This window comes from Penicillium nucicola, assembly GCF_028828085.1.
Source record: "Penicillium nucicola strain IBT 29836 chromosome Unknown utg000003l, whole genome shotgun sequence".
Lineage (NCBI taxonomy): Eukaryota > Fungi > Ascomycota > Eurotiomycetes > Eurotiales > Aspergillaceae > Penicillium > Penicillium nucicola.
The window spans coordinates 479,461-505,463 of NW_026643127.1; the positions used below are offsets into that span (position 1 = coordinate 479,461).

The 26,003-nt window shown below is 47.2% G+C and overlaps 12 protein-coding genes across 12 annotated transcripts; 5 read left to right on the forward strand and 7 right to left on the reverse strand.

Moving 5' to 3' along the window:
• Positions 1 to 1,480: 1,480 nt before the first annotated feature.
• Positions 1,481 to 3,565, forward strand: chs3 (putative chitin synthase activator (Chs3); the record flags this gene model as incomplete). The annotated part of the gene is made up of 1 exon (XM_057126188.1): positions 1,481 to 3,565. One exon carries the CDS (start codon positions 1,481 to 1,483, stop codon positions 3,563 to 3,565), a length of 2,085 nt encoding a protein of 694 aa, XP_056985078.1.
• A 1,701-nt stretch (positions 3,566 to 5,266) lies between these two features.
• On the forward strand, positions 5,267 to 6,042 carry N7511_003764 (uncharacterized protein; the record flags this gene model as incomplete). Its single annotated transcript, XM_057126189.1, has 4 exons — positions 5,267 to 5,412; positions 5,474 to 5,571; positions 5,649 to 5,871; positions 5,901 to 6,042. Coding segments are annotated over 4 exons (609 nt in total), but the record flags the coding sequence as incomplete, so codon positions are not given.
• Positions 6,043 to 6,055: 13 nt separating this feature from the next.
• On the forward strand, positions 6,056 to 6,426 carry N7511_003765 (uncharacterized protein; the record flags this gene model as incomplete). The annotated part of the gene is made up of 2 exons (XM_057126190.1): positions 6,056 to 6,217; positions 6,238 to 6,426. The coding sequence occupies 2 exons, from the start codon at positions 6,056 to 6,058 to the stop codon at positions 6,424 to 6,426; spliced, it is 351 nt and encodes a 116-aa protein (XP_056985080.1).
• A 382-nt stretch (positions 6,427 to 6,808) lies between these two features.
• N7511_003766 (uncharacterized protein) lies at positions 6,809 to 7,978 on the reverse strand (the record flags this gene model as incomplete). Its single annotated transcript, XM_057126191.1, has 3 exons — positions 6,809 to 7,078; positions 7,131 to 7,577; positions 7,637 to 7,978. 3 exons carry the CDS (start codon positions 7,976 to 7,978, stop codon positions 6,809 to 6,811), a joined length of 1,059 nt encoding a protein of 352 aa, XP_056985081.1.
• Positions 7,979 to 8,544: 566 nt separating this feature from the next.
• On the reverse strand, positions 8,545 to 10,525 carry N7511_003767 (fungal specific transcription factor domain-containing protein; the record flags this gene model as incomplete). Its single annotated transcript, XM_057126192.1, has 2 exons — positions 8,545 to 9,284; positions 9,337 to 10,525. 2 exons carry the CDS (start codon positions 10,523 to 10,525, stop codon positions 8,545 to 8,547), a joined length of 1,929 nt encoding a protein of 642 aa, XP_056985082.1.
• Positions 10,526 to 11,367: 842 nt separating this feature from the next.
• N7511_003768 (uncharacterized protein) lies at positions 11,368 to 13,570 on the forward strand (the record flags this gene model as incomplete). The annotated part of the gene is made up of 5 exons (XM_057126193.1): positions 11,368 to 11,434; positions 11,487 to 11,615; positions 11,666 to 11,974; positions 12,028 to 12,867; positions 12,918 to 13,570. 5 exons carry the CDS (start codon positions 11,368 to 11,370, stop codon positions 13,568 to 13,570), a joined length of 1,998 nt encoding a protein of 665 aa, XP_056985083.1.
• A 401-nt stretch (positions 13,571 to 13,971) lies between these two features.
• N7511_003769 (uncharacterized protein) lies at positions 13,972 to 15,822 on the reverse strand (the record flags this gene model as incomplete). Its single annotated transcript, XM_057126194.1, has 1 exon — positions 13,972 to 15,822. The coding sequence occupies one exon, from the start codon at positions 15,820 to 15,822 to the stop codon at positions 13,972 to 13,974; it is 1,851 nt and encodes a 616-aa protein (XP_056985084.1).
• A 558-nt stretch (positions 15,823 to 16,380) lies between these two features.
• On the reverse strand, positions 16,381 to 17,536 carry N7511_003770 (alpha/beta hydrolase; the record flags this gene model as incomplete). Its single annotated transcript, XM_057126195.1, has 2 exons — positions 16,381 to 17,373; positions 17,411 to 17,536. The coding sequence occupies 2 exons, from the start codon at positions 17,534 to 17,536 to the stop codon at positions 16,381 to 16,383; spliced, it is 1,119 nt and encodes a 372-aa protein (XP_056985085.1).
• A 488-nt stretch (positions 17,537 to 18,024) lies between these two features.
• Positions 18,025 to 18,800, reverse strand: N7511_003771 (uncharacterized protein; the record flags this gene model as incomplete). The annotated part of the gene is made up of 2 exons (XM_057126196.1): positions 18,025 to 18,117; positions 18,171 to 18,800. The coding sequence occupies 2 exons, from the start codon at positions 18,798 to 18,800 to the stop codon at positions 18,025 to 18,027; spliced, it is 723 nt and encodes a 240-aa protein (XP_056985086.1).
• Positions 18,801 to 20,412: 1,612 nt separating this feature from the next.
• Positions 20,413 to 21,306, forward strand: N7511_003772 (NAD(P)-dependent oxidoreductase; the record flags this gene model as incomplete). The annotated part of the gene is made up of 1 exon (XM_057126197.1): positions 20,413 to 21,306. One exon carries the CDS (start codon positions 20,413 to 20,415, stop codon positions 21,304 to 21,306), a length of 894 nt encoding a protein of 297 aa, XP_056985087.1.
• A 781-nt stretch (positions 21,307 to 22,087) lies between these two features.
• N7511_003773 (2OG-Fe dioxygenase family protein) lies at positions 22,088 to 23,257 on the reverse strand (the record flags this gene model as incomplete). Its single annotated transcript, XM_057126198.1, has 1 exon — positions 22,088 to 23,257. One exon carries the CDS (start codon positions 23,255 to 23,257, stop codon positions 22,088 to 22,090), a length of 1,170 nt encoding a protein of 389 aa, XP_056985088.1.
• Positions 23,258 to 24,525: 1,268 nt separating this feature from the next.
• N7511_003774 (uncharacterized protein) lies at positions 24,526 to 25,251 on the reverse strand (the record flags this gene model as incomplete). Its single annotated transcript, XM_057126199.1, has 1 exon — positions 24,526 to 25,251. The coding sequence occupies one exon, from the start codon at positions 25,249 to 25,251 to the stop codon at positions 24,526 to 24,528; it is 726 nt and encodes a 241-aa protein (XP_056985089.1).
• Positions 25,252 to 26,003: the final 752 nt, after the last annotated feature.

Genomic DNA, 26,003 nt, shown 5'->3' on the forward strand with positions numbered 1-26,003 from the left:
CTGAATGTGATTCATAGCATCAGAAGTTCTGGACTGTCCTGTAGAATGCATAGTGAGCCTCAATACGAATCGTCGGCTCTAGACCGGTGCCCAGTCGAGACAAATGCACACCATCTCTTCTCAAACACAATCTGAACACAATCTGACCCCGATGGTGTCACCAGATTCCTGGTCGCTCCCAGTGAGTCTGAGATTTCAATCCTTCCAGTATGAGGATGACGGGGACTATGATCAACCGCCAGTTGTCGATCATTGCAGCCGACTCCATTCCCCGACAGCCTCCTCTGCGCCATATCGAATATCCCCAGATATTAAGCACGGCTATTTTCTTTTTTTGTTCATGTCCGTTGGGATTTCTTAGACGCTAGCATACACCGACAAGAGAAAAAAGAACGTATCACGTCCCGCAAGCCCAATGGGTTGCTTCATTTTCACCCCTTGGATTTCTTGTTGAGAACTCGACGTGGCCTCGGATCTGACAGGAATGCGGCGACACTTTCGGTCTCGGTCTCTCCACGCCTTCCACGTTTCACCTTGGAAGAACCAGACAGAGAACCGAAGGTGAAGAGGATGCGCAGAGGCACAGCAAATGTCGTCATTCCCGATGACAATTCGCATCCTATACCGGACCCGACATGGCATCCCTCCAAGCTATATATGCAGGAGGAGAGCAAGGAGGATATAACCTATCGACGCCATGGTTTGAACGGGCCGTGCGAAACCTACAGGACAAAAAAAACAAGGTACGGTGAACTCAATCGAAACTATTTTCTATCAAGTCAGGGATAATGGAGAGAATGGCATTTCGGCTATGGCTGACGCCTCTCTGTCTCGGAGGATTTGGGGGGAATGGAGATCAGAGCGTACAGTACCTAGAGTAGGCTCTTCCACGCCTACTTCGTACTTCGGTTACCATGAATCATGCCTAGAACTAGTGTCGAGGAGGGAATATTTGCCACGCACTCCGGAAACATCGGAGACCATCATTCTCCCACGTTGACATGCCAAGTGGTCTTATGTGGTCAGCAGATATTCTTAGCATGTCTCGGATGAGGATGGTCAATGGTCAAATGGTAAACTTACATATAACTTACATATTACGCATATTACATATTACACATATTACACATTACATATGTACGAGTCGGTGAAGTGGAATACGGGGAAATCGTGGCGCCTAAAAGCATCGCAAGGGCACACAAGGTCCCATAGTTCATAAGGGGATTTCTAGCGAAGTGGGGGAATTAGCGGAATATCTTCTTTGTCGCCCCTCCCAGTCTGAATTTCGGGAATTTCTGAACTGAACTGCTGCACTGCACTGCTGAGCTGCTGAACGACGGCATCACTGCTCTGAACCGCTTTCCCTTATAGAATCTGTGAATGGGAGCAGATCTCGCGGTCCACTCTTTTAACGGGTCCTTTCTCCACCGCGTTCCCCTCATCTTTCTGTGAACTTGCACTGCTCTCGAGGCTCTCAGAAATGGCCAGTCCGGTGCATGGCGAGTATGCCCAACCCCTGCCCAGTCCGCCGGCAGCCTATCTCCGATCAACGCCTCCTTTTGCTCAATCTACTCCGCGATCTATCCCAAATCGCCCGACCTTGAACCTTAGTCGCAAACCAGTGGCCCACACGCAGTCGGACACATCACCGGTGATTCAAAACTCGCCACGCTCCCCAGTCAGGATCGACCATGGCACAGTCATCCCCGAGCCGTCGAGCGCCCAGATCGAACCACCATACAATGGGCCCATCACACCCCAATTGGAGCTCTCCGAGTTCACCGACATGACACTCGAAGATTCAGTGCAGCAACCACGCCAGAGTTGGAACCCTTCCTATCCCCCACGGAGGGACTCGACCCAGGCCCCGCATTACAAACATCCGCATCCGTATGGACACACCCCCGCCAGCAGCGGCTCGTGGTCAGTGGTCGAGCCCAAGGAAGATGGAGGACACGGGAACCCGAAAAAGAGTGGCTCGTCGTTGGAACGCGAGGGGTTGAGCTATAATAGTTCCTCCCGGGGCAGTTTGGACAGCGTGGCCCAGGTGTCGGACAGCTACGAGCCACTGGCCTATCACCACCAGCAAGCGCCTGCGAAACCGGCACGCAAGCCCGTGGCGGATGCCGCAGAGCACTCGTCAGGCTCGACAGACAAGCTAGCAGTGCGGCGGCCGCAGATTACACGCCCTCTCTCGGCCTACTCGTCCACCTCAGATGTCGGAGGCCACCGCCGCAATCTCTCCGCATCGCCGTACCTCCATGGTCACTCAGTGTCACGAAACTCCACTGCATCGCCTGATACCCGGCCTCTGTCCGTCGTCGATCTACTCAACACATCGTACCCGCAGCCAGGACCAACCGCCGTTCAATTCGGCAATTCCCGCCTGCAGGCCTCAGTCGGCAACAATGCCTCTCTTCTCAGCCACAAAGAGACCTTTGAAATGTACCTGGCAAACGTCAAAAAGACCGACGAGCCCTCTGTCCTGTACGAATTTGCGGTCTTCATGCTCAATTCCATGCGCGAAATGCCAGCCATTGACCTGGAAGACAAAAGCCCCATCACCCGCGCCCGCCTTCTCCGCGAATCAAAATCCATCCTCCAACGCCTTGCAGACCGAAGCTACCCCTTTGCGCAATACTACCTCGGTGACGGATACGCGTCAGGCCTCTTCAACAAAGGAAAAGAAGACCACGACCGCTCCTTCCCACTCTTCGTAGCGGCCAGCAAACACGGCCACGTCGAAGCCTGCTACCGCACTGCCCTCTGCTACGAATTCGGCTGGGGCACCCGCCCCGATGGAGGCCGCGCCGTGCAATTCTACCGCCAAGCCGCGTCCAAGAACCACCCAGGCGCCATGATGCGCATGGCCAAGGCCTGTCTAGCCGGCGACATGGGTCTCGGCAAACGCTACCGCGAGGGCATCAAATGGCTCAAGCGCGCGACCGAGTCCGCAGACGCACAGTACAACTCCGGGCCGTATGAGCTCGGGGTGCTCCACGAAACGGGCTTCGGTGACGACGTCTTCCCGGACGCGACCTATGCTGCGCAATTGTTCACCAAGTCCGCCGAGCTGGGCCACGTCGAGGCGTGCTACAGGCTGGGTGATGCGTACGAACATGGCAAGCTGAGTTGTCCGCGGGACCCGGCGCTGAGTATTCATTTCTATACGACTGCGGCGCAGCAGGGACATCCGCTTGCTATGATGGCGCTTTGTGCGTGGTACCTTGTTGGCGCGGAGCCGGTTCTCGAGAAGGATGAGGAGGAGGCGTATGAGTGGGCTGTGCGGGCTGCGCATTTGGGTCTGGCGAAGGCTCAGTATGCGGTGGGCTATTTCACTGAGATGGGTATTGGATGTCGACGGGATCCGCTCGAGTCGAATGTTTGGTATGTCAAGGCTGCTGAGCAGGGCGATGAACGGGCTCGGCATCGTATTGCTACGATTAGCGCTGCGGCCGATGGAGTTCGAGCCAAGGGTTCAGGAGCTGGTGGCAGATTGAGGAAGTCTGAGCCGAAGGCTTCTACTCCTGTTCAGGTTGGGACCAATAGTCCAGGTAAGTTCTGATGATTCCTACTACCTGGTTGACTTCATTCTGATACCTTTTTAGAAACCGAGAAACCGAAACCGAAGCGTTTTGTCATTTTCTGAGTTCTTCCACGACACTCCATTCCGACCTTGTTCCACCCATCGTCTCATCTTTATATCCACACAACCAACCTACTTGCATACAATGCAGCCATTTCCGGTACCACTTTTACGTCTCTCAAGCCAAGCCCCGTCCTTCCATATATCTCACCCAACCGCCCTCTCCGACAATAATAAAACCCTTAATCAACACCCTCACCCGGCCTCACACCCTGCATACCTTCACACCAACGTGAACAATCATTTCCAGCGATCCAATCTCAACCAAATCTCAACCCGATCTTCTCCCAACACAGCATTCCACACTCACCCCTGTCGATACCACTCTCCTTTCCAGCTCCTGCACACTTCCTCCACTTTACTTTGCATATTGAACCCAAATATCAAATTGGTTTGGGCGGTTCCTTTTAGGCTTTTTGCTCGCATCTTCTGATGATTTTCCTGGCGCGCTTCACTTTCCAGACGCCCACATAAAACCGTGTCATCGTTTCTCTCTGTTCTTTATAATCCTTTCCTTTCTGCATCCCGGCATACATACAGTATTCTCGTCACATTCCTTTCCTTTCTGCTCCGAGTGTATGAAGTATAAGTTAATATCAAATATCAATCGAGTACTTCGTTCCAAGGACCACTCATACCGTGTCAATCCTCGCGTGGAGACTGTATAGTAGACCGGAGATCTCCACTCACTTTTACTTCCTTAGCCTGCTGTAACTTCCATGTTATAAGTTAAGTAAAGTTAGTTACACCGTTTTAGTCATTCACGTCCACCAACCTTGGAAAGCCACAATCCCATTGTCTGCACCGCAATCAGGCTGCATGTCGACCGCGCTAATCGATCGCTGGCAGGGGGGTTCATGCGAGATTACAGTAAGGCTCTTTCCGCCCGGCATCTCTCGAGCATGAGTGGATGGTCCTAGCTGCATCCTTATCTGATGGCTTTGCGGATTGCGCCACCCGAAGTATGTCCTGCCTCTGGAATGTGATAAGAGTTCGGGGGAGCTCCACAGTAAGGTTGGGATGCTATCTCGTGTGCTTGTGTGATGGGTCTACTTGTGTTAGGATGTTTGTTTTATTTTATAGTAGTGACTAGGTCGGATCTGGAATATTTTGGTGATGTTGGTTAGTGTCAAAGTATCGTTAATTATGTGGCATATGAAATATAAATTAAATCAAGTCACATGGGGCTTGTTTCTTCTGTCAGTTAATTCGAAGCCTTGCGGTCCTTTCGTTAATGTAACAGTTGCGTTCTTTAATCATGTTGATTCTGACGATAGTGATGCCTGGGGAAACAGGCTTCCACCTTCCAATGTCAACAATGACATCATCGACATCAACTAGATCTTAGTCATCCAGGGTTGTAAGGTAAAGCGTGAGTTGATGCCTGCACTTCTGCGGTTTGAACTGCTTTGGGATATCTCAGTACCCAACCTGGCTTCATATGTATACTATGCACCATATTTGTTTCCCAAGGCCAGGTGGGGGTTTCGCGGGACTCCGAGAATCGACTCAGGAAGCTACAGATAACCTTAGTATCCATGTCGAGAAGCTGACTTCATTTCTCGCAATACCTTATCGAAACAGCCTGTAGCGAAACTTTGTTCATGTGGTTTCCAGTAGGTTAACAGCAATCATGCTAGCTTTGATATCCAATCCATCCCTCGAGAATTACCCGAGTCTTCCATCCGGCTTCGCTCACTGCTCATTAATCTGACCTCCAACCACTTGATTTATGCTCGAATGGATGCTTTTCCATATTTCTACTGGTTAGCGACATTCTCAGTGCCAACCACTGATACACACATAAGCTCATTCATATCCCTCTAGGTGGGACGAGTACCCCGTGTCTAACAGCTATCCTGTCCCAGACAATCACCCATCAGCATGGGCAATAATTCAGTCCCTGCTGGAGGCTACGCATCGTTGTAAGAGACCAACATCCCAGAAATACCGAAAGGAACCGTCCTCAACGGGCACTGACCAACAACGAGCACACCAACAGATCTCAAACTGAAACCCGGCGAGCCAATAGGCCACCGGATTGAGACCAGCAGACATTGCCAAAGGATATTTGATGCCCTTGTACAACCGGTACACAGTAACACAGACACTAAATCCAACCAGCGACCTGACAACCACGACTCCATCTCCGTCCGCCCAACAAGAACTCGACCGCAAGGCCTGGACAGCCCTCTTCATCAGCGATATAGCAGGCTACATCCTAAGTGAACATGTCATCTCCTCCAACCTAGAGTAACAACCCTCCATTCATCCACGAAGATCGTCATCCAAGCTCCCCTGGTCTCAGTCGGACGGCGACCTCTGCAACAGTAGTGATCAACCTAGCCCGCGTCGACCAAAACAGCCCGTGGATTCTCGTACTACCTAGCACGTAATCCAGAGCGTTCAATGTCCCTTGATTTATTGCACGTCACATCGAGTGTGTCACGTATCCTAGAAGCCGATCGGAACCTGGCCACTCGGGTTCCATTCAAGGCTGTTAGGTATGAGGATGTTGGGTCTGTGAATACTGAGGATTGGCTCGGTGAGCGGGAGCCTGAGAAGCTTGTTGTTGTTGAATTTGGCACTAGAGGGATGCGCTTGATGATTTGATTCGGTTGATTGGAGGTCGTGTCGAGCTGAGAGATTTGGATCTTGTTGGTATTCACGTTGGGATTGAGCAGAAGCAGAAGCAGAGGGCTTTTTCTGCTGAGATGGCGGCTGGGGAGGCTACTTTTGTGGGGCTTAACGGGGTTCTGTTCAATACTTCTGGGGTTTAAGATATTGTTGTTGAATGGATGGGGCCTGGGGCTTACTTTGCTGTCCGGGATGCAAGTTGGGAGGAGTGGTTGTCTGGGCGGGCCTCGAGTGTGTCTGGGATGGAGATTGTATGGGGTATATGGGTTTGTCGGGTGATGGCATTGAGGAGGGTTGGGAAAGATTATGCTAGGGCCAGGTTGGCGCTGAACAGGGATTGATTTATAGATTCTAGTACATTACATGTGAAGTGGCACACCTTCATCACTTTAGGTATATGTGTGGATAGTGACTTGAGGGTATATGCAGAATGAGACAAGCCGAGAGTGGAAGAGCAGAATGAATAAATACTTAGAATTAAGCGTAATGATCGAACCACATCAACATCGTAAACCGGATTGATCGTTATACATACAAAGGTGCAGGATCAGAGGAGGAACTGCTAGAAGAACTTTGGCTTGAACTGCGCTCAAGGTTCATCTCCGTGACAATTGTACTCCCACAAAGGTCAACATCAGCAGCAGTTAAAATTATGAGGTCGGACAAGTGGTCATTATAGGCCGGTGGAGGATGATCGTTCCCCTGCAGTTGTTGGACATCCCGTCCATGGATGAACCCATTCTCACCAATGACACAGGGTGTCATATAGATCTCAAGGGGAATGCGTTCCGAAATCTAGGCTATAGTTAGTCGCAGCACCTATGTCCAGAAATTGAAATATACATACCTCTGCAGTCATCTGGCCATCTTCATTACAAAACTCGGCCTTGATGACCAGGAAATGTTTGATCTTGATGTGTTTTGTAGAGATACTCTGCGAACAACCACCCAAAGTACGTGGCAAACACACAGATGTGTTGATACGCCATTCCGTCTCCATCGAATCAGCTCCCATCGGTTCGCTTCCATTGGCAAAGTCTATCTTCTTTGAGAAGACACTCTGGTTGTGCGCGCAAGTAACAAAGTGTATATTTTGTCGCACCGACTCGGCAGCTGTCGCGTCCAAACGCACAGTTTGCTGCTCCTGCACTTCGACTGTGACTGCATTGAGTTTGGTATCCTTGGAAAGAGGAGCAAACCAACATTCCACAGGGAACGTGCAACCAAAAGGAATATTGCGATCCGCAAGAGAAATACAGTATTGAATATCCTGATCGGATTGACCTTCAAGAGTCTGCACACGACAAAATATTAGCCATGATACCCCATCTTGATTGAAATATAGTAACAAACCAATGGACTGAACGGTCTGAGAGAACTCTGCTCTAGTCCGCAAAGCTGGTAGATGTGTATCGGTTGTGAGACCACATAGTCACTTTTGAGACGTCGCTCAATGACGACTTCAACTTTGTATTTGTGATATTCGTAGTTTGAACTTGTCACCGTTGAGAACATTTTAGATGGAAGCGGAATGCTGAAGAGAAACTCGTGGTCTCCGGCTGGCATCTGGAATGCACTGAGGGCTTTTGTAGATGCCAGTGTTTGCTCACGGTCGAACGTAAGCTGCTCGCGAATGTCGTAGCCGAGGAATCCTTCGATGGGACTATTAACACGAACGTTTAGACTGGATATCATTCTTCGATGTTGGTGCGGGTTTCTTACATTGACAGCATTCCTCTAAGTCTCACCTGGATGCTTTTGAAAGCGGCGGGCTGGGCGAGCGAGAGCTTGAATCTCCCCGTAATCGCAGGTGATAACTCGACATGCCGCTCTTCTTGCACGAACACGCATGATTGATCAAGCCTAGAGTAAAGAAGTCAGAACCGTACCCGAATGGTGCCAAATGATGTAATGCAGAACCCCATACTTCAACTCAGAGCCAACGATGTCCTTGCCGAACATGTTGCGGACCGAGGAGCTTTTCAAGCTTAACGAGTTGAACCTTGAAATCATAATTCCGTGATACTCCAATAGATTCAATTTCGGGGGAATCATTGCACTTTATCTACGCCGTACTCGCGTCGGCGAAGAATGCGGGCTTTCCCAAATTGGGTCGGAGCTTGGATTCCAACCAACGGAGTTTTTATCTTGGCTCTGTTTGGCCACGTATGAAATCATAGGGTCAAAAATATGGGATACGATGATTTCAATGTTAAAATCCTTGCTCTGGTGGTATCTTTCTATATATGTACATCCCTTGGTTACTCAAATTCGAACCCCGACATATCCATATCCATATCCAGTAGCAGTTGGTCATTGCCGCTGGGAAAGTTGACATCAGGGAAATTATTGAAGAAAATGTCGAAATCTTCGATGCCAGAAGCTCCTAAAAATGGATTTGCGACTGAGATGTCCAAATCGGAAAGGTCATCTGATCGGGGTTGAATATAAAGAGGCCCTACCCTCTCTATCCCAGTCTCTGTCCGTCCTAACCCTTGCATACAGTCGACGCTGGGGTGTGACCCCAGAATTTCAGTTTCTCCAAGATTTTGTGAGCGCTGATCTCCCGCTTTCTGTCTAGAGTTCGGTCGAAGAGCATCATTCACCGGCGCTGTGGAACCTTGAAGCTCTATGGAGGCCTGGATTCTGTCCAGCACATGAGTTCCTAGTCTAGCCATTACAGCAGTAGACCACCATATAGAAAATGACTGAATCAGACATTGATGAAATTCGCGCATTTGCTTAATAGCTGTCTGGCGGGTGCTGGCCAATTGGCTTTCTCTTAGTTGTTTGTAAGTAACCGAGAAAGCGAGGGATATAGTGTAACCGAGCATTGGCAACGGCGGTAAACATTTGAAGTCCCGCTTGTGGATCAGAGACGCGATGGAGAAGATTGAATGAGTTTGTCGAATACTTGAAGCTCTTGGCCGTGACCGCCCTTGAAGGCCATTGGAATGTGTCGAGAGAATAATGACCGCGTGATAAAGGAGCTCGCTCGACTCTGATATCTGCATTAGCGTACACCCAATCAAGTTACAGTAACACTAACATACCAAGCAGCTCCGATGGAATATCCCACGCACCGCAGTCCTCAACAATTTCCTCAAAGGAGGGAAGATCAAGCTCCTCGTGATCGGCGCCATTGACGATCGGCCGATAAAACAGAATCACCCTGCCTAGCTTCTCCGCGATGTCAAGCCAGAGTCGGAATGAGGCTGGGAACGATGATATAACGTCATCCACCCCCTGGTTCATGTCGCGGTCGTGAATCATGATCGGTCTTCCACTCATAGCAGCGTTCCATTTATCTAGACTCCACAAACACCAAAAAAGTGCTTTAAGTGAAGCAATAGGCTGTTGGTCTATTCGCATCAAGTGTAGCCCGATGGTATGCGCATGATGGATGGCCTGAGCCAAATTCAAAGAGCGATCCTCGGATCCAGTAGGGCCCCATTCGTGGAGCGACAAAAGGGCCAAGATTTGGATGTAGATTATCTTCTCTCTGGGTGTCCTTGGCATGTTTTGCATGATATCAGAGTAGAGTATACTGCTGAACCTCTCCAATTGGAGCACTTTTGAACTTTGGCCGAGGCATAAAACAGAAGCTGTTGTCCTGTCTTTAGCTGCGACAAGGCATATGGTTTGGAGAAGTTGAGCATGCAAGCAGCCCTCCTTGAAATTGACTCGCACCGTCTGTTCGTCTAGAAGAGGCAGTATGGGGTGTATTCGGCGGAAATAGACGTCTACCAAAGCTTCTTGGCTCTGTTTTGGTGGCAGCAGAGGGATGTCGACACTCGTTGATTGCGGATATAGTGCCCGTGATAGTAGCCTTGGGTTAGGCGCTTCTGCTAAGTCAAGGTAGTTTTCTCCTGGGCTCAACCATGCTCCTACATCGCCTTTTTGGCTCTGGCCATTCTGTAACCGTGATCCGTCATTTTCCATAAACGTCGCCATTGGATTTGAGTCGCATGCAAATTGGCGCGATTCGGATCCATAGTCTGCATTCTGACCTGCCTCAGTGATGGAAGAGCTATCGGTTTCATGATTTCGGGATTTTTGAAGTGCATGGTCCCTTCGTTGTCCACTGGCTGGAGATGCGGATCTATCTCGAGCCACTGAGCCTCTTTTCGAGAACCCCGATATGCCAGATGAAGTGGAAATAAGACTTGGAATCTGAATCAAGCTTTGGGAGGGCTCTGGCTCCGTCGGTTCTTGGTTGTGATAGCAGCGTTTCTCGGTCATGTCAGGACATTTGTTCTGCGCCGATATATATATCTGCAGCTCACCTTTTTCTGACGACAAGATTGACACGCTCGTCTTGCTTGCCCTCTTTTGATATTATCTCCCCCATGACTCACTATAAATTTGAGCTCCATTCTCTTATCAGAAGCATGGCCCCGGGGGAGGTTGAGCGTGCGGTCCTTTTCCAGTTGAAGGGTTCCCCGCCACCGGAGCGGCGACTTTCCTAAAATGGAAAGTCCGACTATAATGTCCCAATCCAACCATTTCCGTCCTGTCTTTGCGTCTTGGGAGAATATTCGGCACCTGGACGTAAAATGATCCGATTTTATTATTGGAATTGTTTTCATAATGGGATCTAGCAGGTTGATGTGACAAGCCTCGATGCCACATTGGAACCCATTTTCTAGTATCTACAGTAGGACCACTATTTGTGCAGACCCGAAACATAATCTGCGGTTCTCCGTATATTAGCTTAATTGCACACCCTTCTTGAAAACAAAGCCGATAAAACAAGTTAGTCTAAATAGAGCTCAACCCCAAGGCTTCCAGGCACAAAGTCTCCACTTGGGCCCTGCTGCCTGGCTAGCGCAAGGCAGCAGCCTCATTGGTGCCTGGTTTCTTAGGCTTGATATGGTCACAACGCTGCCCAGGTAGTTTAAAAGGTGACTGCTTCTCTTCTGTCATCTCAGTTTCTTCAGATTCATCCCTTAAGCACGACTCTATACATCTCTTCCATCTCCCCCTCTTTCTTCTCAGCCCCCACCTCGTATTCGGCCCCCGACCCCTTTTCATCACAACTTGTTTACTGTCCGCTACTCAATTGCCACTTATCACACTGCACAATGCCTGCAAGATCTTTTAAAAAATTGGTCATTGCCGTGAGTGGGACGTTTCCAAAGCTCAAACAATGTAAGACCTGCTGTTTGATGACCCACCCCATTTAAAGATATCTTGCTGACAGCTTATTCTGGTAAAGCGGACCTGAAATCAATGATTGAGGATAATGGCGCTACATTCAGCACGGCAGTGACGGATGATATCACGCATCTCATTACTACAGAGAAAGACGTGGAAAAGAAGACAGCAAAGTGTAAGTATGTTGAATTGACACTATCGCCATTTGTCTAATTGTCGAGCCAGACACACAAGCAAGCGCAATCGCAAAATGTCAAATTGTTTCTCTTGCATGGCTCACGGAATCGACTGAGGCCAAGAAGCCACTGCCGGAAAAGCAATATCTTCTTGGACAGGCACAGCTTACGCCTCAGCCAGACGCCACGACGGATGGAAATGGCACTGATAAGAAGCCTGCAACCAAAAAGCGTGCTGTCAAAGATGACCCGGCGGGAAAGCCTAATAAGAAGGTTAAAGACATCCAGAAGGCCAGTTCAAAGACTTTGAATGTTCCAGTTGATGAGGGTTTCGGTGATCGCTCAGGAGATTTTAAGCGTAAGTTGAAATGGTTACATGTTATGGGACCAAGACACTGACCCTTACCTCAGAACCCACCGTTCATATCGATGATGCAGGTTTGATTTGGGACGCTACCTTGAACCAAACTGTGTCAGCCAGCAACGCAAATAAGTTTTACCGTGTCCAAATCTTGGTCGGCAAGCAGCAGAAATTCATCACTTGGACACGCTGGGGCCGAGTTGGAGAGCACGGCCAGTCAGCCAGACTTGGAAGTGGTAGCTTGACAGAAGCAATCAAACATTTTGAAGCCAAATTCAAGAGCAAGACAGGCCTGTCATGGAAGGATCGACTCGCTACTCCGAAGCATGGAAAATACACGTTCCTCGAACGCAACTACGAGGAAGACGACGAGGAAGAGGAAGAAAATGTCAAAAATGAGAACGGAATAAAGAAGGAAGACGGGATCAAGATTGAGAGCGCTCTCTCAAAGCCTATTCAGAGCTTGATGAAGTTCATCTTCAACAACAACCACGTCCTCGAAGCATTGGCAGCGATGTCTTATGATGCCAAGAAGATGCCTCTCGGGAAGCTGAGCAAGCGTTCCATGACTAATGGGTTCTTGGTTCTCAAAGAACTCTCCGAATTGCTCGCGGCGCCAGCAACCGCCAATGCGACATACGGACTCTCATACATGGATGCGATTGAATACCTCAGTGACCGCTACTACACGCTGATTCCGCATGTCTTTGGCCGCAACAGGCCCCCAACCATTGCAAGCAATGAGCAGATTAAGAAAGAAGTCGAACTGCTTGAAGCACTGACCGACATGGATGTCACCAACGAGATCATGAAGGACAATCAAGGTGCTGACGAGGTCCATGAGTTGGATCGCCAGTTCCAGAGTTTGGGAATGGAAGAAATGGTTGAATGTGAGTGCCAAACTACATCACGAATATGAGCAAAAGCTAATAATCACCAGTGGATCACGAATCAACCGAGTTTAAAGAGCTGGAAGATTACCTCCAAAACTCCCGGGGGTCCACCCACAATCTAGAGTACAAAGTCATCAACATCTTCCGCATTGAGCGTCAAGGCGAAAACGACCGCTTCAACACATCACCATACGCAAGCATCGTCAACGGTGACCGCCGCCTCCTTTGGCACGGCTCGCGAAGCACAAACTTCGGTGGAATCCTGAGCCAAGGGCTCCGCATTGCACCCCCTGAAGCCCCAGTGAACGGCTATATGTTCGGAAAGGGAGTTTACCTGGCCGACACATCCAGCAAATCTGCCAACTACTGTTGTCACTACAACAGTGGCGGCATGGCCCTCCTCCTGCTCTGTGACGCCGAAGTTGGCGCCCCGATGTTGGAACTCGTCGGTAGCGATTACAACGCTGGTGATGTATGCAAGCAGACAGGCAAGATTGCAACTCTTGGAAAAGGTCGCGTCACTCCTGGTGGGTGGAAGGATGCAGCTTGCTTGAATCCTGCTTTGCAGGGTGTTACCATGCCTGATGTTGAGATCAAGCAGGAGAGTAGCGAAGATGCGGGCCTTTATTACAATGAGTACATTGTTTATGATGTTGCTCAGATTCGGCAGCGGTACTTGTTCCAGATCAACATCGAATGAGTGAGAACCAGGCTGGTATTGTTTGTTATGCATAGTTTCGGAGTCAAAGATTGTCGTTCTGTAAAGGTTTTTTGGTGGATTGGTTGAGATATGTATATATTACGGGTTTCTTTAGCTCAAATTCACTTGATAAATTATTCCTACACTCCACTTGAAATAGGCACCAAAAATTGCGGAGTTGAGGTTATTCCACCTCAATTTTCCCAGGTATGAGTCGTTCGTTCATCTGCCTCGCTCCTAGCATTGCCATCTTGACTCGGCTGTATTACAAGACTACCATCGGACCTTCTACATCAATTGTCTATGAGATCGGATCTATCAATGGATGACAATAAAATATTAAATAAAGATGGCTACCGCTCTTGACTTTCAATATTATACTAATTTATCGCAGAATAACTTCACTCCATCCAAAATTCGGTCTGTTTCAGTTCAATATCGGGAAAGCAGTTCCAAAGTCCCTCTTCCATGATTCCGTGAACGTAGATAAATCCCACAAGATGCCAGATTGAGTCTCGATAGTGTCTGAGCGCAATTGGATATCGACTTCCATAGGGGAGAACTATCTTGTCATCTGGCCGAAGATCAGCCGGTCCAATGCCGAGGAACCCAGCACCAGTAACAAAGAAAGTAGAACCTCGTGAGTCGAAATAGAAGGCTAAAAGGAACCCGACGTTACAGAAATATTCAAACCATTCAGAATCGTATGGATCCATTAGACTCTCGTAGACATCCTCTTCTGCGTTTGATCCCTTCTTATCCTCAAAGAAATCGTCCACGAAGATTTTTATAAGATCTTTCCCCGCAGAAGGAAGAAAAGAGCCCTTGCGATTCGCATTTTGGGGCTTGTGCACTTTATCCCATGCTCGGAAATGCGCCGCGAGAATAGGAAACCGGACGGATTGTTGTGGCGGGAGACGCATGGCATAGTTATTCTTCCTTTTTACAGAACCAATTTGATTATATGGGTTATCAAAAAGAGCTTTCTGTTTGATACAGGACATGATGTCTCGATCCGTGGAGTCGAAAGAGAGCGAATCAAAAACAGAAACGGGCTTGCTCGTTGAACTTGCTGCCGTCATACTTATGAATCCTTGAAACCATACCAAGTCCGGTCTGAAATTTCGCATGGTGGCACGATTATCCATATCCATCACATCTTGGATATAGTCGAATTCAAGGCCCGTTAAAGCTAGCACTCGAGGATGATTTGGATTGAAAAAGACCTCTGCAACTGCTTGAGGGTATCGTTGACACCAGCTCCTTTGGCGAGTTACAAACTCGAATATTCCATACGTAAGCAAAGGATGCATGATCTGGAAGCCGTGGTTGAATCGATCTTCTAACTTCTCTCTCAATCCGCCCTCTGGCCAATGATGATTTCTAAGTGTATATTTTTCAGGAAATGTAAATTCCACCGCCCAAGTTGGTGTTTCCATCTTCTGAGCCCGCCGATAAGACAGCCGTGGTGCTAAGCTCAATATACCTATACTCCCCGTTGAAGCTATGGAAGCGTAAGTGGCTTGCGCGAATATCTGAGACGCCGTTGCACCACAGCCATTCAGGGTCAACTCTCTTTCCTTTTCTGGCAAGGAAGGCAAAATGCAAAGGATTTTGTCTTCGGGATTTCGCGTTTGCGTATCCCTGAGGACAACAGAGAGAAAATGCAGATTGCGCTCGAAATTGGGGTTACGCAATATTTGATCTTGAAGAATAACACCAACAGAACCCGCTTCTCGGGGAATCTTTGGCTTCCTCAAGGGTTCATAATGGTCAAGATAAAGACCCATTTCTGCGATTTGGCCCATAGCGTATCTGACAGTGTTCCGCCTTCCCTCAATCAGCTCTAGTAGCTCATCCCATGATTTCTCATAGGGTCCAAACATCACAACTGGATCTTCACTGGCTAAAGCATATTCCTCAATCACCCAAGCTCTTGTCCACCATGGACTGACCAACTTGGTCGAGATTGCAGATTTCAGAGCCTTGAAGATCTTGTCTTTCGATTCCTCCAGCTTGCAAGGTATGTCGGGCTCGCCTAGCCAGATGATAACTCGGGTTGCCTTTGAGAAAACATGGCCGATTTTCCTGATTTGTTGTTTCTTTTCGCAGGTATGTCCATCGTCTCCGCAGTTGCACTGCTGGCGAATACAGATTTGATCAATCCACATGCGACGGGGCCTGTTTCCCAGTCGGAGTCTCCGAAGAGCATTATGTAGATTGCGCGTGACGGGAAAAATTTGGAACTCCATTTAGACAAATGGTGCCGTGGTCTGTCCATGTGCCCCATACGTAAGATAGGGCTTCATAGTCGGTCGGATGAGGATCTTTTAGTGCTTGGACCGAAATGTGGCAACGGATCTGTTGATTACCAGATCCGGGAAGAATATGGACCACTCTTTTGTCTTGACTGGGATTGATTGGAACGTAAGGATAGGCCGATCGAGGTCGTTCGTATGGGTCTCGACCCATGGTAGAGGAGAGGTTCGGAATTTAGATGGAGGCGTTTCAAAAGCTTTGGAATTTCTCATGCAGAATTGAACACTTTCAGGATGAGAAATCATTGTTGTTCCAAGTATGTTTTTTTGGCCCCAGAGGGGTCCTTGCGGGGCTTAATGTTCTGCAAGGCTGTTTCCAAACCGGAAAAGCACTGCCACACGTGTAAGTCAACGGATTCTGTTTGCTAGCCCAGATTTTCATAAAATATACACTGTCACCGGTAGATCGACTACTAAATCACGGGGAAAAAGGCTTCAAATGGTTCCTATTGGACTATTCGGACTGAGCTTTGACAAGAAAGGTTGAGTGTGTCATTTCACAATCAAAGCCACAAGTTCTTCTACTTTTTCTCTAGGCACTTCGCGGCGCAAAAGCCATCCAGCATGCCAAATTGTATCTTCTTGGGACTTAATCGACTGCTTCAGCTCTGGCCATAAATTGAAATGACCATGTGGCATGCCAGGGTAAGCATCAAGCTTCACCTCAACGCCGTTGTCTTCCAAAGCCTTTGCATAAACGATACCGTCGTCGCGGAGGATATCCAGCCCAGCAACCTGAACATACGTTCGTGGAATAGCAGAAAACGGCGCTGTCGAGACAAACGGCGAAAAGTCTTCAGACAAGAAATCCTGCCCGTAGAGAGCCTCGTATCCTCCGATAGACTTTGTATCAAGACCTGGAGCTCCAGGAGCATTGGCGTTCTGCTCACGAGACAACCAAATTTCCTTGTATTTTTCTGGCACTGTCTCTTGGCTCATGCATACAGGAATACTGGCCCAGATTCCGGTGATTGGAGGAAAGAGCTTCTCTCTCACTGAGCGATGAGCTGTCACGATGGAAAGATTTCCGCCTGCCGAGCCACCACCTATGACAAATCCCTTGGATAGGTCTGCATCGAAGGCAGATGCATTGGTAGCTATCCATTGTACACTATCCCAGATGTCATTCGGGGCGGTGGGAAATTTGTGTTCTGGTGCTAGGCGATAGGATGGTTGTACCACAGTAGCACCGTATAGGTTTGCAATCGTGCGAGCCCAGATGACAGATTGGATGTTGGTACCCATGACAAATGCTCCTCCGAAAATTAGAACAACTACTGGGTTTGCTCCAGATGAGTTGCCCGGCTTGGTGATGTGGAGGCTGTTTCGGTACCCATCGCGCATCGTGATGTTAATCACAGACTCTGTTGCATCAAATTTTGGACAGGAATTGTATGTTGTCTGCTCCATTGTTGATACTATTTGGCGTAGTTTGTCCATAGGCCCTGAAAAGTCCATTGCTGGAGGTGGACTATGTGGAAGAATCTAGTTTTGGATGAGGACCCATTCACAAATTTGATACGGAGTCGCTTACTGCCTCAAGTTCTGGGTCTAGGATGCCTAATCGGAGGATATCCTCTTTCGTAGTATATTTGTCCATCGTTATAGGAGAAAGATTTCCAATTGTGGTGAGGAATGGGTGGGTCATTTATGACCGAGTAAATTAAGCTGTTTCACAATAATTCTTCATGACTGCGAGTGCAGTTGCCTTTATACTTCTCGTGCAGAGTTCTTTAACTCGTCATATGCAAGCTGATGATTCATTCTGAGCCATGATGATCTGCTGAAATGATTGGCCCAGGCTCGCAGATCCCGGACTGTGGGCCTTGGCGCTGACTTGCTCCTGTGACGCCTCAGGCACCGGTCTATTTCCATACCTGTGTTTTGACCATGTTTCAAGTGCAATGACCCTGAGACTGCTGGTAGAACATTAAAGCCTTGCTTGATGTCGTCTTGCTTGATATCGCCTTGACACAGTAAATGTACAAGTGATGTGGAGCTAAGACTGGGGATAAAGCTACTACAATTTAGATTGTTCGTTGATAAACACGTCGCTCATTTTACAATTGCTAAGCAAGATATTGTCACTCAATTCTCAGCGTAAATTCCATGCCACATTTCTCGTGCACAAATGTTTCACGGAATGTTCAAAGTGGTATGCATCCGGCTTGTCGAGGGGGGAGAGGCACTAAACCCCATATCACAGACTATGACCGCGATAAGAGAAGCCTGCCATCAGGTCAGCCAACAGCTTCGACCAATTGATTCATACCAAAGCTTACCAAAGACATATCAAAATTCGCAGCCACCAGGACCTCCATCACTAATCGAGGAGGCAATATCCCCCCACTTGAATTATACATGATTGTGGGGACGGATCGGTTCCGTTCCATACTTTCGCGTATATCCATGACTTTGATGCCATCCGCCCTCACCTCATATACCTGATAGAATGGTGAGACGCGGTGCACCACAATATGAACCGTTTTATCGTTCTCGTTCTTGGTATCGCGCGCGACAGCATTACGAAAGGTCACTTCAAAGGTGGTATTCATCAGGCCCTTAAACCGGATATCAACCAGATCATCCTCTTTGCTCCCTGGTAATCGAATCCGCCACGGTCGTCTAGGTTTCAAGCCTGACCACCGGACTTTTTGCATTTCGAACAAGGGAAGACCGGACGAATCGCGGAATTCACGCGTAGACTTCTCGTTATATCTCTTTCCAGTTGCTGTAAGCAAGGTTGAGTCGTCGCTGTCATATCGAATACAGTATTCATTGATTGCATGCGCGTCGTACTTTGGTTGTATCCAGAGTAGTCGTTCAAACTCGGTTATGTGCTCTGGTCGGATGCCCATAGGATGCGGAGGCTCCTGGACGGTTTTATTTCCCATATTTCCTTTGGCACGCATATTGGCTGTAGAGTAGGGGATGGGGTTAAATATTATAAAAAGATGCTAAATCATCACCGTAGGGAGTAGAGTCAAAACGTGAGGGGAGTAATGACGTTACGAGATTGGGGGCTAGAAATTCTCGTATTCGTACCTCGCACTCGTTTAAAGTACGAAGCTGATCTAATGGATACCATGTTTTAGAGTCAGAATCTTCACGGAATTTATCATAAAACGGCTAATTTCACACAGAAAATTGAGCTTTTGCAACCCATGTTCAGCTGATCCTGTATAACAGGATATGCTGTACTACATGTAGCTTAATATAGGGAACCGAATATCAGCAGCCAATCAGCAATTCCAGCTGTTTGATGTCTCAGCATCATTGGTCTAGTGGTAGAATTCGTCGTTGCCATCGACGAGGCCCGTGTTCGATTCACGGATGATGCACATTTATTTTTTGTGATTTTTGCTCTGGCCCACAAGCTACGGATATTGAGAGTTTTTCATTGTCGTTTATTTTTTTTTTGAATATGGCTTTGATGAGCGGAGATTGCAAAAATCAGAGATGATACATTTAGGTCTAATATAAAGGGTAACATAACAAACAATAGATCTCAAGGTAGATATAAAGACAGTGGCAGAAACATAAAAGGCCCTAAAGGCGGTGAAAAGGTAGTTTGTAGACCGATTAAGCTGACTTAAATCACCTCTACCCGAACAGTTAGAGGGGATCCATTGGAAGATATAACGAACAAAGAAAAAAGGCTACCGATATGGAGAGATTTCATGTGCCTTTTCAACGGGATATCTCCGGATTTCAACTCAGGTGGCCCATGTCTCACAAGTTCAAAATTGAACAAAATGCTTGTCAGGATAGAGAGGTTGAGGAAAATGATTTGGAGAATAAGAACACAATTAATAATAACTTCACCCGTTTTGGAACTGCTTAAAGTTCGCTGAACTAGAATCACGCCAACTGTCTCACATGAGACGCTGCAAGTTGTTGTTCTATATCTGAAGGTGCATAGTTACGCATTGTCCCGAATAATCCAGCCAGCATAACATGAGCAGGCGTATGCAAGATGAGCATCCCAGGTATTCCCATCGATCGACACCCTTACAGGAGGGCCCATTTTCCAGCAGCACTGCACTTAGTGATTATAGTCTCACCGCCACTTTATCCAATGGCTGGCCATACTCAGTACTCCGCTGAATGGGCTCAGCTTGAATATCGTTATACCGGATGCAGTACAGAGCGTTTAGAATTTGCCATAGCCAGAGTTATATGATGTTGGCAAAAAGTGATGCATCGTGTTGATAGGTTCTCGGCAAACAAACTTCGAGGCTTTCATCTGCATTTCTTGACAACTAAGTCAGTTTTCTGCTCATCTGATGAATATCTCAGCAGTAGCTTTCGAGTCTCTGGATACTTGAAATTTCTCGTATCTCACCGCGAAGAACAAGCTGTAAGGGGCCTGCGACATTTTGAAGTAGCCGGAGTCTATCAGATACTTGTTTTTCGTTTCGTATGGTCTATGAAGAAAGCCTTTGGCTAACTTAATTTGAATTTCCTATTCATTCAAATTGCTTTCTCTGATTCCTTTTTGACAGCTAAAGTCATTCTATTGCGATGGAATTCACAGCTGTACCGATATCAGTCCTTGGCCTGGGGAACATGGGAGCCGCTATTGCTTCCGTGTTACTTGACAAGGGCCACCTGGTGACCATCTGGAATCGAACAATCGACAAGGCGCAACATTTTATTCCAAGGGGTGCCAAGGTGGCTAAAGTTCCAGCAGATTGTGCACAGCCTGGCTCGCTCGTGCTGATATCTCTGGCCTCAGATGAGGTTGTTCGAGATGTGCTCAGCAGAATTCCGACCTTCATTGGCTGCACCGTCATAAACTTTACAACGAGTCGACCACAATGGGAGATTGGAACCGCAGATATTGTGACCAACAAACTCAGTGCTTTGGGGTATCTGCACGGGTGGATTAACTCCATTCCCTCGGAAGTCAAAGCACAACAGGCAGACATTACATACAGTGGACCGGAAGCCGTATTCGCAAAGCAGAAGCACATTTGTCAGATCTTTGGCAAGACAGTGTGGTCGTCAGATGACCACAAAAATATCTGTTTGCTGGAAAATGCTGCTCTTTCTATGGTTGCAGGATTTTGTGCGGCCTTTTTTCAATCCCTGGCTTTAGCTGGAGCCGCAGGTGTTGATACAGTTGATTTTACACGAAAGAGTCTTCTGCCCCTGCTGCCAATTTTTCAAAGTCTGTTGCCGCAAATGGCCGAAACAGACCAAAATCTGTCCCAATCAACACCTGGGGACTCAGTAACTGTCAGCACAATGTTGGGAGTGGTTTGTAATGCGCGTGAGACGGCGGAGACATCAGGTGTGTCGGGCCGTCTGTTGGAGGATTTCAATGCTCTTTTGAGGGAAGCGGTCGAGTCAGGACAGGGGCTCGAGGATCTATCCACTATGATTCAGATGCTCAGAAGAGAGAACAAGGAATGATAGCTGCGTGATAAAGTTTCGCTCGGATTTAATTTCTATCCCTTCTGTTGCGTTGCCTGAACGCTCAATGTGCTGCTATTATCAGTTAATGGAATAATGGCACTTTGTTCAAGATTTAGAAATGAATAGCCACACAGAAAATTAAGATCTAGCAGGATGACAGTCATCTATTATTAAGTGGAGTTGTCTCTGCGGTTGGCGGAAAGTTTCCAACGAAGAGAGATAACGGCTCTGTAGGGACTTCTTGGTGCTTTCAAAGTTGCAAAGCATGAATGATTTATTCCTATACGATAAATGAGAATATCAAGTGGGATATAATATTATTTAGCAGAGGAAGTTATACTACCCAAACGATGCGACAGAGTCAAAGCGAAGAGACATCAGACTAGAAGAGGCCAAGAAAATGAGATAGTAACAAATGATAACATCAAGGTGTTTACTACCAAGAAGTATACATCCCGTCACATAAAAAGAAAGTGCCCAGTGGAGTGAACAAGAAAATCTCAAGAAAAATAATTGAGTGCCCATGGCCAAATTCCAAGAAAATGTTGACTTGCTACACTCGATCAGCAATGAAGGGCCTGAATACCCGGGGGTTGAGCTAGGTATTAGCCTCGCCTAATTCGGAGTTGTAAATTACTATAATTCATTTGAGCACTCTGATGACGTGCAAGAAATAAAATCCATTCTGAGTCCACAAAACTAGGAGTGAGCGAAGTAAACCACTCAAGCTAAATTAGACGAATAGCAAAGCAAATCAATCAACATCGACGTGGATATCTCAAGAATTAACAGGAATATGTGTTCCGAAATTTCCATCAAGAGAAGGCATCATCTCGCCATTGGCGGATATGAATAAAGAAAGGGTGTACTTCTGGAAAGGCATACTTTGCTTCCTGAGATGTGGTTGACCACAGGCGCGAGGCTTTGGGAGAGGGGGAAGCCAGATCGGAAACTTGAGTTTGAATTTCTTGTGCGGCTCCAAAGAGTCCGGAAATCCGGATGAATGATCCTCACTTCTTGGCTTGCGAGAAAATATAACGAACATGTCTCTGTAAGACGGCTGGCTCTTGTCTAGTGCGTAGACCGGGGTCACACTGTGCTTGAAACTGTTGTCTGTGAAAAGCAACGTGTCTAGAAAGTCACGGTGCTGATATCGGCCTTTGAGCAGCTCCATCGTCGTCTCGGAATGCTGAACGCCCGTTGTCTCATCCCGAGCATGAACAAATGTGATCCCAGAGTCAGCAGTAATGTTGGAAGATCCAAGCTTTACAGTCATGGTATGATCGGATCCGTCCTGGTGCACACCTTCCAAAGCCGGATATCCCTGGATTTTCTCATTCGTGAAGGTATGCACGTTGAAAATCTCTGTAAGGACCATATCCTTATCGTAGTCTATACCGGGGCGAGCCAGCACAGGGACGTCTTGAGTGACCCAGGCTTTGAAAACGAGCATAGCCTGAACGACGGTATTGTTTTGATGATTTTCGTCAAAGTCACCGAAATCACGAGGAATGTCCGAGTCGTGTCGTTTGTAGTTCTCAACCATTGTCAGAACGAAGGGCTGTCTTTGGAGTCGCTCGATAGTTCCAGCCCTCATATCCACAGAGAATCTTCCACTTCTCAAAGTTCGATAATCCACCGTTGGGTCCGGGTCCAGATGATGGCTGACCTCCTTGAGCTTTTCAAAATCTTCTTCTCTCGCCCCAATCCCCTTTAAAATGGGTATCAGATTTTCTCCACTGATGAAGATGCAGCCATCGCGTAGATAAGCCTGGCGGAGTTGCATAGCCTTTGCTACGGATCGAAAAAAATCGGGCGTTTGCGCTTGTTGAAAGATATCGAGGCAAGCATCAGCATCACAAGATGATGATCTAACTTCATTCAGATCCCTCCCGAGAAAGGGAAGGGAGATAGAATGAGCAGCCTCATTAGTTATCTGATGAACCATGTTGAATTTTGGTAATGATTCAATGTTGAGATTTTGAGTGGAAGAAATCAATGTTCACGTTGCTTCTGGCAGAGAAGAACGTGAATGTTTAAATCTAATTTGAATAGTTGAGTCTTCGTTAATCTATCGAGGAGCCATGAGACAAAGACGAGTACTACTTATATAGAAACAGAGTGCTTGGCATACCGCACTGTACGTATGTACCTCTTCCATCAAGAGGACAATCAAGATAATCATCCCCTGCCATGTCTTGACGTCTTTTCGCAGACCGCCACTTTCCAAAAGAGGCGGTATTATGACTACGTAGGCAATGCATAAGATCATAGTTTAGCAAGTCTTGGAAAAATAGAAAAAAAAGAAAAGGAAAAAAAAGAAGAAAATAAAGAAGAAAAAGAATCGGCTGCGCCATCCACTCGCCTATGCATTGCATGAATGCATGTTTGGTATTCCAAGTTTTCTTCACGAATATCACCTGGACGCAATCCCCTTGCTTGCACATTATCAGCTCGAACAATGCTTGGTGCAATGCTCATACCGGACAACTTTGCCATTCAATAGCTGCTTCGGAAATTCATATCCTCCCAATGATCAGATTGGACCAGAATTCTTCGGCGTAGGATTTGACGAAACAGCCTTGTCATCTGGTGAGGTCTGCCGGATTTACTCGTTAAAAGGTTCAATAAACTTTATTCTAGAAGCGTGAGGTCCGATAGAGCAGTTAGCTGGGTAAATAGTACGTGATGTGATATTTTCGATGCGAGTTCAGGCTGAGTATAACTCAGCGGTTACCTATGCCAGCGTCAAATGGTTATTTAGAGGTCATTGGATAACTATTTCTTCAGTGCTTAGTAATGGCTTATTTCAGACTATGACCATCGTGGGGACTAACATGATAAATAAAATGTGTCTAGCCATGTCCAAGGTACAGGAAACTGTACATTTTCAAAATAAGTCTTGCTGTATGATTAAGTATATCAAAAAAGTAACCATTCATTAAATTGAAAGCATGGAATAAATTGATGTGTAGATCTGGGGCAAAATATCGCTGCTTTGATCGTAATAGCACCCTGAAATTTTCTTTAGAGACCTTTCGTTCCCAGGCACTTCTCAACACAGATTTGAAAGCCATATAGCAAGATACAAACAAGAACACACATTCAAGTGTCATACTGACTCCCAATGTCTCCCAGAACACCAAGGTAAAGCTCGACAAAGTTATCATCCTCCCACAGAGACCACCATGTAGGTAGACCCTCGAAATAAACCTATTAATATCGGTTCCGCCGAACATTTTGTAGTATAAACCAACAAGAGCAATTCATCTCCACCCCGAAAACAACAAGAGTAGGCCAAAACACCAACCCACCATTCCACGCGAAAGGGCCGGTGTGGTGCATATGAACCCCCGATCCCAATGCGAGCACTACCGGAGCAACAAGATTCACCCATCCCATGATCTTCGGAAACACCGGGTCGGCGCTGCGGTCGGCGAAAATTGCCCAAGCAATGGTCCAGAACTGCACCCAAAAGATTGGCCAGTTCAGGAGAAGGGACATCCACATCGCATCATTGAGGAATTGTATCAACTCAGCACTGTAATCACGGAAGCTCAAAAGTGACATGAAGATGGCTGATATCATCCAGAACCAAACACCAGCTGTTGCACTGGCGAGCTGGAGATCTGCAATGGCTGGGTTGAGGTCGGGGATGAGTCGGATTTGACTGGTAATTGCGGTGGAGTAGGGCAGGAAGAGTGCCCCAGAAACAAACAGGAATATACTCGCAGCTTGGGTGCCTTTGTGATATGTCAAGTAATGAGTCTTGACAGTTTCGGCATCCCACCATGGTCTTGTTGGAGGGATATTTCTCGAGGCAGCGAGACCAATGATGAGAAAGACAGCTGAGAGACAGCCACAGATACTGAGACAGCTTAGCCATCTTTTGTTGGTCAGGCCGCTTCCGAGATTTTTGTTATTGGTGGTGGTGGGAAGCATCTTGGTACTGAATCGTAGGAGAGCAGAGTGATTTCATATGTTTTAGTATTTTGGTTCGGTCAGACCAACTCTTTATATTTATACCAAGTCAAAATGATTCCAGGGGCTTCTATGTACCACTCGACCCGTCATACAAGCATTATTTAAAATGAAAAACATCGTTTATAGCCTATTAGAATAATCATATATTTAGCTGGGATCCATCTCACATGCACCAAGAGACTTTGGGGACGAGATTGATCAGCGATATCCTTGACAACGACCAATGTAATTCGTCACCTACCCTCCCGGTTCAAGCTGCGGGAGGATATGAAGAGACAGTAAAATTTGGAAGTATCACGCATCAGTACAAATGGACCAAGTTGCTAGACTCCTCGCAGTATTCAGACCGAATCATGCCAGAATGAAAGTTTGAGATATCTCAGGAGTGCATCGTCCAATGGTATTTACCGCGGATCCCAGACTAAAATTAACTTGAAAGGGCACTGAACCGGTTTACAGTTTACAACCATGATATGGACTGGAGGTCAAGTGATGGAATTCAACCCTTACTTTCCCTTCATGGGAGTACGTATCGGTAGTGACTATAGGTTTGATTGGACTCAGAGAGACGGGGGGAGTGAGAAACTCTCCATCCATAAATGGATATCTTAAAAAGAGCACTTTGATGCTGTAAAAGTGGTTTCCTGACCATAAACGCTCTTTTACCTCCTTGAAAGGGAGACCAGGGATGCTTTACCCCGCGATCGCCT